The sequence below is a fragment of the Primulina tabacum genome, chromosome 1 (genome assembly GCF_025594145.1).
Source record: "Primulina tabacum isolate GXHZ01 chromosome 1, ASM2559414v2, whole genome shotgun sequence".
Taxonomy (NCBI): domain Eukaryota; kingdom Viridiplantae; phylum Streptophyta; class Magnoliopsida; order Lamiales; family Gesneriaceae; genus Primulina; species Primulina tabacum.
The window spans coordinates 14,366,165-14,380,822 of NC_134550.1; the positions used below are offsets into that span (position 1 = coordinate 14,366,165).

At 34.8% G+C, this 14,658-nt stretch overlaps 1 protein-coding gene and 1 long non-coding RNA gene across 6 annotated transcripts in view; both read right to left on the reverse strand.

Annotated features, from left to right (window-relative positions):
* Positions 1–9,622, reverse strand: part of LOC142542137 (isoamylase 3, chloroplastic) — a 53,185-nt gene extending 43,563 nt beyond the window's left edge. The window contains exons 1-11 of one of the 3 annotated variants that reach the window (XM_075648627.1): positions 9,430–9,622; positions 9,215–9,289; positions 9,028–9,088; positions 8,837–8,926; positions 8,026–8,177; positions 6,735–6,828; positions 4,906–5,142; positions 3,739–3,843; positions 2,658–2,762; positions 2,301–2,435; positions 2,085–2,171 (exon numbers count right to left, since the gene is read on the reverse strand). In XM_075648627.1, coding sequence (XP_075504742.1) covers positions 2,085–2,171; positions 2,301–2,435; positions 2,658–2,762; positions 3,739–3,843; positions 4,906–5,142; positions 6,735–6,828; positions 8,026–8,177; positions 8,837–8,926; positions 9,028–9,088; positions 9,215–9,282 — 1,134 coding nt within the window. In that variant the 5' untranslated portion in view covers positions 9,283–9,289; positions 9,430–9,622. Of the gene's footprint in view, positions 1–2,084; positions 2,172–2,300; positions 2,436–2,657; positions 2,763–3,738; positions 3,844–4,905; positions 5,143–6,734; positions 6,829–8,025; positions 8,178–8,836; positions 8,936–9,027; positions 9,103–9,213; positions 9,290–9,429 lie in introns of all 3 variants that reach the window. The other 2 variants (XM_075648616.1, XM_075648607.1) reach the window with 2 other exon arrangements.
* Positions 9,623–12,098: 2,476 nt separating this feature from the next.
* On the reverse strand, positions 12,099–13,701 carry LOC142518223 (uncharacterized). Of its 3 annotated transcripts, none has more exons than XR_012813487.1 (4): positions 13,400–13,701; positions 13,282–13,305; positions 12,961–13,037; positions 12,099–12,396 (listed from the first exon to the last, which is right to left on the reverse strand). It is a non-coding gene; the product is annotated as an uncharacterized LOC142518223 (long non-coding RNA). The 3 variants fall into 3 exon arrangements; XR_012813488.1 differs by having other exon boundaries at positions 12,099–12,399; XR_012813486.1 differs by having other exon boundaries at positions 12,099–13,037.
* Between the last annotated feature and the right edge of the window lie 957 nt (positions 13,702–14,658).

Sequence of the window (14,658 nt, forward strand, 5' to 3'; positions counted from 1 at the left end):
AAGAACAGTGGCCAATCAAATACCTCGGGGTACCGTTGGGTGGAAATCCGACAAAATTGGAGTTCTGGGCACCGATGGTTTCCAAGATGTCAACTAAATTGGCAAGTTGGAAAAAGGCTTTCTTATCTAGAGGAGGTCGATTGACTTTGATCAAATCAGTCCTCAGTGCACTGCCCACTTACTATATGTCCATTTTCAAGGTCCCAAACACAGTGGCAAAACAATTGGAAGCATTGATGAGGAACTTCCTATGGGATGGAGCTGATGGGGAAACGCATTACCACGTCGTTAATTGGAACCAGGTGTGTAAACCGATAGACAGGGGTGGCTTAGGATTGGGGAGTATTCGTCTGAGAAATAAGGCACTGTTAGGGAAATGGTGGTGGAGATGCGCGGTAGAAAAAGACTCTCTTTGGAAAAAAGTTGTGGGTAGCATTTATGGATTTCATGAAAATGGCTGGGACGTAAGGGTGGCAAGGAACTCGACTTTCAGAAGTCCTTGGAAGTTTATTTCTCGATCCTATTCGACTTGTCAACTCTTGATTGGTACGGTGCTTAAGGGGGGGAATCTCATTAGGTTTTGGGAGGATAAGTGGGCGGGTTTATTGTCGTTCCAATTTATTTTTCCACACATTTACCTACTCTCATCCACCAACAACAAACCTATTTCTCACTTCTTCTCGGTCTCGAGTAGTCAAGGTAATTCAGTCATTTCGTGGGATGTGCGCTTCAGAAGAGGGTTTAATGAAATCGAGTTGGTAGAATACACTTCTCTTATAGGGGTATTAGAGTCAGTATCACTGAGTGTGGGTTCGGGGGATGTCAGGGTTTGGTTTGGGGATTCGTCTGGTATTTTCTCTGTCAGTTCTTTCTACTCATCATTCTTTCCGAGTAATACTAATCCTATATTCCCTTACTTTTACAACATCTGGAAAGTAACTATCCCACAAAAAGTGAAGGTATTCTCCTGGATAGTGGCTTTGGGAAAATTGCAAACTTGTGACAACTTACAGAGAAGAAGGCCGGAGCATTTTTTAAACCCCCAACGGTGCTACTTGTGCAAGAACAACGAGGAAAATCAGGATCATATTTTGCTTCACTGTGCTTTCACGACGAGTATTTGGACAAAGGTAATGCAACATTTGGGATTCGAGTGGATATTTCCGGCAACTTCAAGAGACATGTTTATTTTGGAGCATGGATCTCTCACTGGAAAGGGGCTTAAAGATTTCTGGTGCATAATAGTCCACTGTGTCTTTTGGTCGATTTGGCTGGAGCGTAATAACAGAATATTCAATGACAAAGAAGACTCGACCGATGAAGTATGGGAGAAGATCAGATTCAGGGTAGCGACATGGACGATTAACGTACCAATGTTTCGGAATTTTTTAATTTCGAATTTAGTTAGGGACTGGTGTTATATCTTTTGTTGAACGAACACTGGATTTAGGTAGTTGAGGTATTTCGTGGATGGCTCATCCACTAGCTTTGTAAACTTCCTACTTAATTATCATAATGAATTTTAGTTTCTGATCAAAAAAAAAAACACCAGTGAGACAACATTTATTCCAAGATTTTGCTGAATGAAGTAGTACGCTCAAACTGCATGGAGACAGCTACATCCTAAACTCAAAGATTCCTGGTAAATATTTAGCCAGGTCGTCATAAGGCTATCAGGATTTTCTTCCCAAGTTACCGTAACACCAGTGAGAAAATATTTTAATGCTCTATAAATTGTGAATATTTACTACTGAATACGAGTGCCTTACGTCTTCTCAGCAGTTAAAAACTTAAAGTGTCATAATTCTCATGAGGCGATCAATTCACGTCCAGTGCCCATGTATTCAGCTCAATACATATCTCTTATACCATGAACAAACTAACGGCATATGAAAGTATTCGACAAATCTATTTAAAGCTTCAACATTTTTGCAAGAAACTCATTTAAAATGTAAATGGGGATTGCATGGGCAGAGAATCGGCAGTTCTCCAGAATGTCACAACAATCCAAAAAAAATTCCAAATTAGGGGCCATTCAACAAAAAAGGGAAGGAAATAGTCATTAAAAAGAGCAGCTTAATCACCTTGTTGTCAATACCACGAAATGAAGTGGTATACGGATACTCATCATCAGCCTCATTTGTGTGATTATATACAACGTCTAAAATCACCTGAAAAAGCAAGAGCACCATATGCCATGTTAAAGATTTCAAAATGATAGGTAGGACAAGCAGCACAGAGGCTTTACGAGCATGAAATAGATTTTCAAATTGAAAAGTCATAAAATGGAAGAAGAATACCTCGATTCCAACATTGTGAAACGCCTTAACCATTTCTTTAAATTCTCGAGAAGCATTAAGGGGTCCTCCACCATTACTCACATACCGACTCATAGGAGCAAAGAAATTTATAGTTGAATAACCCCAAGTATTGATCTTTTTTAGAATCCAATTTGAAAACATTCAACAAGGATTCATCAGAAAGCAATTTCAAAGTAAAAGGCAACTTGTATTTATGTTTAAATAATGTAACATAGTTCAAAAAACAGACTTGTGATCAATAAAGAATTACTGCAGTGACACTAAAAACAAACTCAATGAAGCCCAAGACAAATATTTTCAGAAGTGAAAAAAACAGAAGACCTCAGTTAAGCATACCAAGTGATCTCTTGGATTAGGGCGCCTTTGGAACTCCATTTCATCAAACTCAAAGACAGGTAACAACTCAACTGCATTGATTCCCAGCTCCACAAGGTGGGGTATCTTGCAGGAAATGAAATTACGCATTTGCAAATTTTGGAAACCAGCACAGTATATGACAAATATAAACATGTTCGATAAAAATGCCTAGTTTCAGTTTTTCACAGAACAAGTATCTAAAAAACGAAAGACATTTTAAAAAGTCCATGACCATTTAACTTAGAAACTAGTGCCGACCATTTGAAAGTCAATCTGCATCATCCTATGAGAGAGAGTAAAAAGTCATATGCTTCTAATTAATGAAAAAAAGGGAGGAAAAAAAAACAATATTTTTCATCGATTCTTTTTAGTATTGCTCAATGAGGCTTCATCCAGTCATAAACCCAACCAGGGAACCTCGTCACTGCCATATTCACTGCCCCTTTCAATGTTTCAATATTTTCTCTCTCTGACAGGCCAAACAAATTAAATCTTAATCCTTGATGCACTAAAACTATGCTAGCAAAGCTAAACAACAGCATGTCCCAGACTGCCAATTATTTATTTCCATTACATCGCAACCAAACAGTAGAGGTGAAAACTCCCTAGCTCTTTTGTGATACTATTAAGAATGGTATTGACCCTAGGCTTGCCTCTTCATAGCTGATAGAGGTATGCTACTTATAATGATCGGAGGGATATCAATCTCGATTTATTTTGCTTTCCTAACGTCTGAAAGGATTTTCTGTCCTTATTTTGCTGCGATGATTATTATTTAGTAGCAAGTCTCACTATGAACACTACAATGATAACGAAAATATCAGTGCAAGTTGAAACTGATCTGGGATGGAGACACAAATGTAGGATTGACCCTGGAAAGAAAAATGATGCTCATTCAAAGCAATAGTATGTCTTGACAATGCAAACAAAAGGGTACTGCAATAGCATTGACTCTTTAAAAGGATAAAGCAAACACACCAAAAATACGACCTATAAAATGTTCGTATCATGTACAAAATTAAATGTTGAAATATCGTTTATAATTGCATGTTAATAATACCTTCTCAATCACACCAAGGTAGCTTCCACAAATACTTGGATCCAGCCCACTAGATTTATCAGCTGTAAAAGCACGGACATTCATTTCATATATAACAAGATCCTTCTGCAAAACCAGTGGGCAATGTCCTGCAGTCAAATATGTGAAAAATATACAAAGTACTAATGCAAACTTCAGAGACAAACTAAAAATATTTACTAATGTGATGCCATCAAAGGACGGACATAGATGGCATTTATTATGAATAACACATCAAAACTGACACACCAAGCTGCACCACCAGTTATGGCAGATTCAAGGCAATCAAGTGACACACTGAGGTTGCAATTTATCGTGAACAAACACACCAAAACTAGCACAGTAGAACCCAACAGGCACCATCGCTAATGATAGGTTCAAGACAATCTGGTGACATGAATGGGGGTGTAGCTATTTTGAATTAACATACCAGAAACATCACCCCAATTAGGCAATACCAGTAATGGAAGGTTGAGGACTCTGGATGAATACAACCAATCAGTATCATAAAATACAAAAAGAGCTCTTTGTGCAATAGTTTAACTGGACAATAACAATTCCCATTTGTTTAGAACAGAAGATTAAGAAATATCCTACAAATAAGAATTTCACAACTTTCACAGTGACAACTTCGTAAAGTAAAATCAGACTGTCCATAATGTTGTTTATTTAACTAATCCCATGGAACCAACCCACCCACACCAAACCTCAACCCAAAAATGTGCAATGTGAAATCTATTGTAAAGCATATTATACCAAGGAAAAAAAGACATTTTAGATACTTTAACCTCCTGCCCAGCCTTAACTCAAATGGATATTGTCGATAAATGTGATTTAATATTTTAAACAAGTGATTAGATTAGATTTTGATTATATAGAATTAAAAATGGTAAAATAAGATGTGATTTTCTGACTCATTCGGATTTATTTTCTGCTTCTTTTTCCTATGTAATTGACACTTAGTACTAAAATTATATCAGAAAATAATAAGAAATCTAGGGTTTTCTCTTCCCTATCTTGCTCGATACTTTTCTGCAGATATACCAAGCGACTACAAGAAGAACCGACGTCCTCCAATTATGAAAACCAATTAATATCTCCAACAAAACAAATAGGGAGAGCACCATTCACTTTGTTCATATTGATTACCTCAGGTATGCCAGGAGCCTTGTAGTCTTCCCCCCAGTCAAATGGCAAGCTGTCAAAATCATAAGTTCCGAAGAATGTAGACATCTTATTGTTGGTATCACCAAATACCCTGCGTCCTTCAATGAGCTTCGCATATGGATCAATTAAAATATTTTCGATATCAAAACGATGCCCTTTATGCCAATCATGGGGACCATCAACTCGGTAGCCATAGAGGATATCGTGACGCGGCAAATCCTAATAAATAAAAAAGAATAATATACCATCAAGGTATTAACTTGACTTGATCTTATTCGCAAACAATTTACCATCCAAGTATTAACTTGACACAAACAATACTAACCACGAAATGAAGATTAATTAAAAAAAGAAGGTGAGTTCTTAATTATGTTTAGATCTTAAATCGATTTACTCTCGCTAAGGTTTTAGATATCACAACTTCCAAACACTTGTATCTTTATTCAGGAGAAATATGTGAGCCTTTTATAAATGGAAATACACCCTTGTATTTATCTTACATTTTACACCATTGAGTTCGTATTTATCTTATATTTTTAATGATTAAATATAAGAAAACAGTTGGATTTATTTGCTACTTTTCACAAACTTCAAAAGTGGTATATGCAATATTTAAATATATGATAAGAAGATGCATGAGAGAATTTATCTTTAGAGATCAACACAAAGAATGTAGACTTGCAATATTTGTTATTGATAAGAGATTCAATTTTGAATATGCATTTATCTCATGCAAAATCTGGTAGCATGGGGGAGTAAAAAGCAAACTGTGATAGCTCAAGCAAGTGTTGTAGCAGAGTTTAGGTTGGGAAATCTGTTGTGGCTGTGATCAACTTGGAAGTTGAAAATGAAATGGAAAGTGTCAATAAAGCTTATAGTGGTAATTTGCCTACAACCCTATACAACTTGATAGGACAAAAGAAGTCGAGGCTGATAGACACTTGACAATGGAGAAGCTTGATAGCGGCTTATTTTGTTCTAAATTTGTCTACAAGTGATCAAGTAGCAGTTTCTAGCCATAGGATAGCCTAATGTGGTTTGTCAAAGATTATAAAGTAAGCTTGGAATGAAAGGCATCCCACTCACCAGCTTGAAGGGGACTATCAGGAAGTATGATATATATATTTAGAAAATATTTGGGAATTGTCAAAAAAATTTGTACTATGATTTAACTTCTTTCCTTTTAGAGGATTTTTTCCCACTTCTTTTGTTCACTGTCATTGTACATATTCTAGGATAATTTGTGATGAATAACAAGATCAGAATTACTTTCTTTTTGTTCATAGACGTATTTAACTAGTAAAAAAGTTTGTTAAGTTACCATTGCATTGCACTGGTAAGTATGAATGAATTAAAAGCATTATTAAGCAACCATTAATGTTAATCAACCTTATATATTGAACCATGATCTTCAAAAATTCTATTCAGATTTTTATTGATTTAGAAATAAGCAATCAAGGAAAAGGTTGAAGTACTTGCAGTTGAAGATGAGATTAAGCTGAATACCTGAAAGGGACTTATGAGAAAATATAAGTATAGACTCGATAACATTGGGATGACAGTATTAACTTGGAATGAACCCTACGTGCTTGATACACAGTCTTTTATGATTTCAATCATTTTAGCTCGATTTTATTTGGCTTGTCCGGCATGAAATCGATATCGGTTCCTTTCCCACTTTGATTGATTCATTCCTCATTTACAGAAATAAAATTATCCGATATATCTGAAGTCAATACATAAATTTACTCGTTGAAAAATACAGTTTAACAAGGTCACGGAAACAGAGACTATATTAATAAATAAACTACCTCAACACAGATGTGCCATATGTCTCCAGTTTTATTGACCAGTGGGTCCAATGATATTGTAATCATCCCTTGATCATCTATGTTCTGTTTTTCTCTGCACACATATAAAAGGTTTTCAAATGAAAGCCACATTTTAGAGATGGATCTCCTCTGTCATGAACAATGTTGGCCACTTAGTTTTTTACAGAAAAACATATGTGTTTAAAACATAATTACATAGAATCGAGATATGAACCGACACTAACAGAGATAGTACATGAAATGAACATGTACATCAACATTACTGATATATCAGAAAACCAACGACGTTAAATCGCATTAAAGTTTGAGACAGGGATGCACTCGTGAATGTATTGTAGTTTATCGAACAGAACTTCGGCTATTGAAGTACAATTGAAGTATTAGATTCTTCATAAAGATCTCTTCAAGTATACAATATGAAATAAAAATATATGGATTATTACAATGGATTGTCTACATACGTACTAAAGTGTTTGTGATAGGGAGTGATAGTAAGTAGAGTGTGAGAGATATAGCTTGTGAGAAACGGGCTGAATGAAAGAAGAAAGTAACGTCCATATATTTCTCATCTTTGAAATTTAAGATACAGCAAAAAAACCCTCCGCTGGTTTCAAAATCTGTCAAATACATCCCAAGTATATAACTGACACCATAACATTTTGCCATTTTGAACTTTTTTAGGCTATGTATGTTATGTCCGCATTGGTGCACCTTATGTAAGAAGCAAGAAGAAAGTCAGGATCATTTGTTGGTGCATTGCTCTTTCTCAAAGGAAATTTGGATAAAAGTTTTTCGTGAATTGGGCTTTCAGTGGGTATTACCAAGGAAGGCGGCTGATATCATCGTCATGGAACCGAGAGGCGTACAGAGCAGAAAATTCTTGAACTTCTGGCACGTTGTTGTTCACTGTACTCTCTGGTCTATTTGGTTGGAGAGGAATAAAAGAATATTTCAAGAAGAAACAGAGACGACAGAGGAGCTCTGGGACACAATCAAGTTTAGGGTTGAGAGTTGGACTATTAATATTAAAGAGCTACAACATCTGTCTATTTCTGATTTGATTAGGGATCGGAAATATGTATGGGCATGAATTTTGTAGCCTAAGAATTATATGCATTGTCCTTTTTATTCTTGCGGATTACTCATCTGCTAGTGTTGTAAAACGATTAATTATTAATGATATCTAGTTTCTTCCCAAAAAAAAAAAACAAACAAACATAGAACATGGAAAAACAGAAAGTTCCTGGTATGAGAAGAAATCCATTCAAACCTCTTTTCAGGAAACAAGCAAAGTGTAACAGCTGTAGCATTTTGGGAGAAAATAGCAAAATTGATTCCACTTTCAACCTCTGACACTCCTAGGGGTCGTGCCTGACCTGGAAAAACTTTAAGCGATGGCACCTCTAACTGGGATGATTCTTCCTAGAGTAGAGAAACAAGAAGAGGAAAAGTATTTATTCACAAACAAGAGCCTGATACAATATAGAAAAACACTTGTTTATCATAATCATGAAAATGAAGTCTTAGAGATTCAATTATGCAAATATATTTTCAAATAAAAAAATTTCTACTGCCAAACATACTAGGTAATCATGGCCAATCACATTTGTTGATCAAAAGACACTCACTGAAACTTTGAAGGAAGTAACGGACAAAAGAACTAGGCTACAATGGTAATAAATGTAGTAGATACAAGTAAACATAACGAACAATTGATTTCGTGTCGCCACATCGCCACAAAAGAAATAGGTCATATGCTTTCAGATATACAAAAAATATCGCATCCAAATATCAGCCAGAGATAAAACTACCATACAAGTAAATTAATTCCAATTCAAAGAAAATAACATCAAATACTCTAATAGAAAGGGTATATATTCCAACATGCCATGCCAACAGTAAACTGAAATATGATCACTAAACATGTAGTCTACACATGATACAATACGTGAACTAAAATGACATATATCACTGTATCCTCCTTCATCACCGCATTTCTTCAAACAGTAACTGTTGAAAATCAGAAACAATTATGCTATTAAAATTGCAAGGATGCAAGTGCGAGCATCCTATAGACAAACCTCCTCAACAACAACGTCCATTCTTTCTCCTGCTGGACTTGCATAAACTAAAACATTCCTTTGGCTCCTTACACCCAATTCCCGCCTTGCCTGAGCCATCTATTTAAAGCAAATAATGATACTTCTTTAGCGAAAACTATTGCCATTATACTATGATAAAAAAAAAAAAAAAAGGTAGCAATGGAGCTTACATTCCAAGAAGACATAGGCATACACCTGGAAGCATATGACGCTCGATCACCTGAATTTGATCTGCAAGTAAAACTCCCACAAAAGAAGCCCACCAAAGTTTAAAACCACATGGTATGCACTACATACATAAACAGATAGGTGGCAAAAGCAAAACTGAAGTCCATAAGAATGGTTAGCTAATCATACCCCATCATATGGTTGGAGCGAACAGAGGGGCAGTAGTTGCTCCAAACAGCCGAATGTGACAAAATCATCACGTTCCTAATCGATGGTATACCAATTTTTTTTAAAACAAGATCATCGATCAAGTTTCGACTAAACTAATCAAATGGGCTCCCAAAAGTTTTTTAAAAAAAATGCTTGGAATCGAACGGAATTCCCCAATCGTAATTCCTACTTACAAAGAAAAGGGGGCTTGAATAACACAGTGAGATGCCTTGATATTTGATAAGTGAAAGTGCGGAAGAGAGAGAGAGATCCCACTGCTCTTTCAAGCAAAACATCCTTTCTGGTTGCTCCCTATGGATAGCGAGCCGCGTGGCGAGGCGGGAAGGTGGTTCGCTTTTTAAGAAAAAACGTGTAAACGTAGTACTAAAAAAATAGATTTATTGAAGTCTCAACACATTATATTAAGTATTAATTAAATCAAATTAAATACGTAAATATAATTTTTGAGTATGAAATGCTATATTTTTTGACACACACAAATGTATATAATTGAGATTATAACACAAATGTGTGTGTTTCAGATATGAAGTGATTCGTATTGGTAAGAAATTGTCGATGCATCCAAACAAGAACTTCTATGAAGAGGAAGTACGAATAACATTGTAAAATAAATTACCAAAATTGACCAAAAAAAATAGAAATACTAAAACTCGATTCTTATAACATAACAAACCAAAGTACAAATAGTTAAACATAGAAGACGAAAAAAGTTGATGGCGAGGGTGTTGTTGGAGCAGCTTGTCATTTTCAGATTATTTGAATAAATGGCTATGTGAAACGCTTAGAGTGCTACAACACAAGAAATACAGATACAATAAAATGCATAGAGTGTAGAAAAATCGGAATTAAAGAGTTAAATGCATTTAACATTGAACATGTATATGATTCGATTTTATATATATGACAGTCCATGTGTTTGTATGTCACTGGTGAATCTTGAAATTTTTAAAAGTCAAAAAATGTCGATTCATATATCTGGGTTACAAAATCCGACTAGTAGAAACTTATTACGCAATAATTAGGATTTAAAATAATTCATATTATTTAATATCGGACCGTTCAATAAGATTAATATGTTCCAGAGAGAAACGGTCATAGCATATGATAAAATCAAACTTTTAAAAACTCCATCTAGAGCGCTCGGAGTTGTGTAGCAGTTTGATATATTGTTTTATATGCTCGACTTTTGTTCCTCCTAAATTTATGCACTAATTTAAACAATTAAACCAAGAATATTAGAAAATTAAGAAAATTTAGCGTCTGGTAATGACTTAACGAAGATGTCAACAACTTGTTGGTCCATAAGATGTACTCCAACTGGGAAGGACTGGATTCAAATCAAGATCACAAGATGGCTGAGCAATCACCTTCTCAGCCTAGTCCATTTTGCAGACTCAGGGCTTAGGAGAATGAACAAAGAAAAACTTGTTCGACCATCCTTTATGAGAGATTGAGACTCCTCCTAGAAACTAGTGCTCTTTTCGGGTGTTCATATAGAAACGGCCTGAGGAAACTCTTGTAATATGTAAAAATTTAAGAAGAAGAGTTAAGCTAATAAGAATTCTAAAGTAGCTAAAAAAAACTCCCAGGGAGAGGAAAGTAGAGTGGGAGTTTGGGATTAATTGGATGGGAAAAAACAAAAATGTCAGTACATTTTTTTGGATAATACGGTGGAAGGGAAACCTAATACCCATATCTATTTGTAACGTCTGAAATCAGTCCACCTGAACCGCATGCATGAAAAATTGTTAAATTAATAAAATATTTTAATCACTACAAGAAAATTGATCTATAGTGACGGGAAATATCGTCATTAAATGTCCAAAACCTGTCATAAATAAATTTTAATGACGGAAAATTTCCCATCATATACCTTAATTACTGCCCTCCTGGGTAAAAGTAATTAATGACGGTAAAGAGATGCCGCCATTATTGTTATAACATATTTAATGATGAGATTATACTGTCATTAAAATGAATATAAATGACCGAATTTTTCTTCATTATATTACCATTTGCCTCTCATTAAATAATATTTTAATGACAACACATCTCCTCATTATATCATAATTTAGCCCTCACTATATGTTATTTTATTGATGAAATTTACTATAATTATTAGTTATTAGCCCCTCACTAAAAATCGATTTAACTATGAAATTACCTCTCATTAAATCATTAATTACCCTCGTTAAAATTTTTTTTAATTGTGATGAAATTTATAATAATTATTTTATATGAATTTGTCATTATATTAAAAGATAATATTAATAAAAAAAATATGAAATCTAGAACAGGTAATTTTTTTGAACAAAATATTTTATATAAACAACTGCATCCATATCTATACATATATTCAAAATATACAGAATTACAATTTGTTCCAAAACATGAGTTCCATTTTGATGGATACTTGAAGTATTTCCTAATATCTACTCCTTGGAGTACAAAAATATTTGAGGACCATAAATGATGATCACTTAGTAGTTGCTTCAAAATATCATTTACTAATTTCCTAATCAATGCTTGAATTCTTCTTTGAAGCATGAAATTAGATTAAGGCAGCGTATCATCTGTAAAACAAAAATAGAAAAAATAAAATAAAATAAAGATGTAATCCAAATATAAAATAAGAGTGAAAATTTTCTTGATGTCGAAATTTGTAAACAAAATATCCTGAAAACAATTGTGGGGGCTCGTGCTCCTGATTAATATTTAATGACCAAACAACCAGGATTTATTAATGTAAACAGCGAAAGCGGTTAAAATTTTCCATATTGGGCCTACAGAAATTTCGGCATGACCTATTCGTAAATAGGACGTCCCCAAAAAAATCAAAACATTACAAATAGTATTTATATACTCGAAATAAAGTCACAACATCAATTCACAACCTATAGCCGCACTGGCCATGACTAAACACATGCAAAGCCGGCAAGTCTCGATCACACAACTATCAATTCGTAAAAATAACAGTACAGCTACACGGGGCATCTCCCCGGTAAATGTATGACTCCATATATATATATATATATATATATACATATATATATATATATCTGGGAACTCTCAACCATGACTCGACGACTGGACACCACTACCTGACGCTCCACCAGACGCGTCAAATCCTCCTGGATAACCTGCTATGGTATCAAAAACAACCACAACATAAAAAGAAACGAGGGGTCGGGCCTCAGTACGACGAACCAGTAATATTACGACAAATATAACTGACATGAAATAAAATCAAGTAAAATGGGATGCAATGAAATGTAATGCAATGCGTGAAAGGTAACAACTGATAACGGATACCCAAGCGGAGTCCAAATGAAACGGATCAGCAACAAGAACAGTGGCCACCCGTGCTAGGAACGTAGCAACGCAATATCAAGTCGCCACTCATCCATGCACGTAGCATTGAGGGCACGGGAGCTACCCGCTCAGCCCTCATGCAAGTCATCAGGAGTGCTAATCCTACCCACCCGCTCCATCGATGACGCAACAACTCGATAGATCAATATCAATATCAATAGCAATCAAAGGAGTCAAGGCTCGAAATGATATGCACTAATAGTATCAACTCAAATAAATGCATGAATGCAATCATGTCACAGAAGCGCATAAAGCACGCCACAACTCATTACAAATTACTTAACTTCATTCCACATCGTTATAGACGTCATAATAAAATAGTTCATGTGTACCTCAACTGACTTTAATTCACAACAAAATATCTTAAATCCTCAAGAAAGTCCTGGAAATGCCAACTCAGACAAATCACCTGAATATTAATTTAAATGGTCTTATCATCATATAAAATTCCAGAACTATTTAAATTCACTAAAAAACCAATTTCAACTATTTAGGCATTTTAAATTCCTAAAATTTCAATATTCGACTAAAATGCCTAAAATAAATCATTTCAATTTTCATTCGTCGCAAAGCATCGAACTAGCTGATACTCGATTTATTCATCTCACTAATTCAAAAATCCCTTGTTAAATATTCTAAAATTTGTTCAATACCTCGAATCAACTCAAAGTTTATACCTACATCCAAAAATATAATCAATATCAATATTAATATCAAATTTAACCAAAAATGGAAAAACCCTTAAACAATTTCTGGAATCATAGTTTATACCTCAATATATATACCAAAACGAAGCCTATGACCCAGAGAACAAAAGCCCTCAATCAATTTCCGAACTCCGGCGACGTACGGTGACGATTCAGCGGAGAAAGGGGCGATGGGTTTTCAAAAAATGCCGAGAAACACTTCAATATGGGTACCAATGCGTAGCTTACGACGAGAGCTATCCGAAAATGTATTTCATTTAATTTTTCGGCGACCGGAGCGGCTAGAATCGAAGGTCAAAGCTTCGAAATTGACAAAAAACAAAGAAAGATGGAGCTTTCGGTGCTGGAGAGGAAGACGGGGAGAGAGAAAGAGCTTATCCTTTTTTTTATTATTATTATTTATTTTTTTTAAAAAAAAACTCACTTAATCAAACTGGGCCGAGCTTCTTAAAACAAATGGGCTCTCACAACAATGATATATTATGTCAAATACATGTGAAGTGAATTTTTAAATAATTAAAAAATAAATTCTATATACATGTCAACACAAAATCGCAAATTCCACAGAAAAAAAAACCTCTTATCAAAGGTATTAATCTCATACAAAAAGCGAATGCCAGAAAATTATGCAGATAGACCAAACACATGAAGCCTCGAATATTGATGTTAAACAAGTGAACAATTTTTTATTGAGAAAATTTTTAGAAGCCACAAACACAATTTCGAGTTGCTTAAATGATCCTTTGATTCCAACTCTTCAGCACAACAATCCTCAACTAAAAACCCACATAAAAGACAAAGCGATGTTGTCTCATAAAAAGTTGGATTCACTAAAATGGATCAAAATGTCTACAAGAAAACAGGGAGATACACAAAAGGGCATTATATCATGGGGAGAAACTAATAAATCCATGACCTTTGATCTTACAAGTCCACTTGTCCGTAACAATCTGCTTCATTATTAGCTCACCTTGATTTTGGGTAATTTACTAGAAATGTATGCCAAGTTAAAGGGGCATTATATCATGGGGAGACGCCTAATACACACAACTAGCAAACTCTCAAAAAGGAATAAATGCAGAATAATGTATAAACCTGAAGTAAAATATTTGTAGTAAAAATTCAAGGTAGCGCAACACACCTTCACCAGACATTGTAGGTGCTTCTAAAGTTGCTTGGTTTTCATTCTCGATTTTGGATAACCTACTTTCAATTCCATCCATGCGTCTTAAGGTTATTATTTTCTTCTGCCTTCTCATGGAGCTTAGCCGCAAGATCTTTTATATAAGCAGCTTGTGAATATTTAAAATGTTTTCTTTTCAT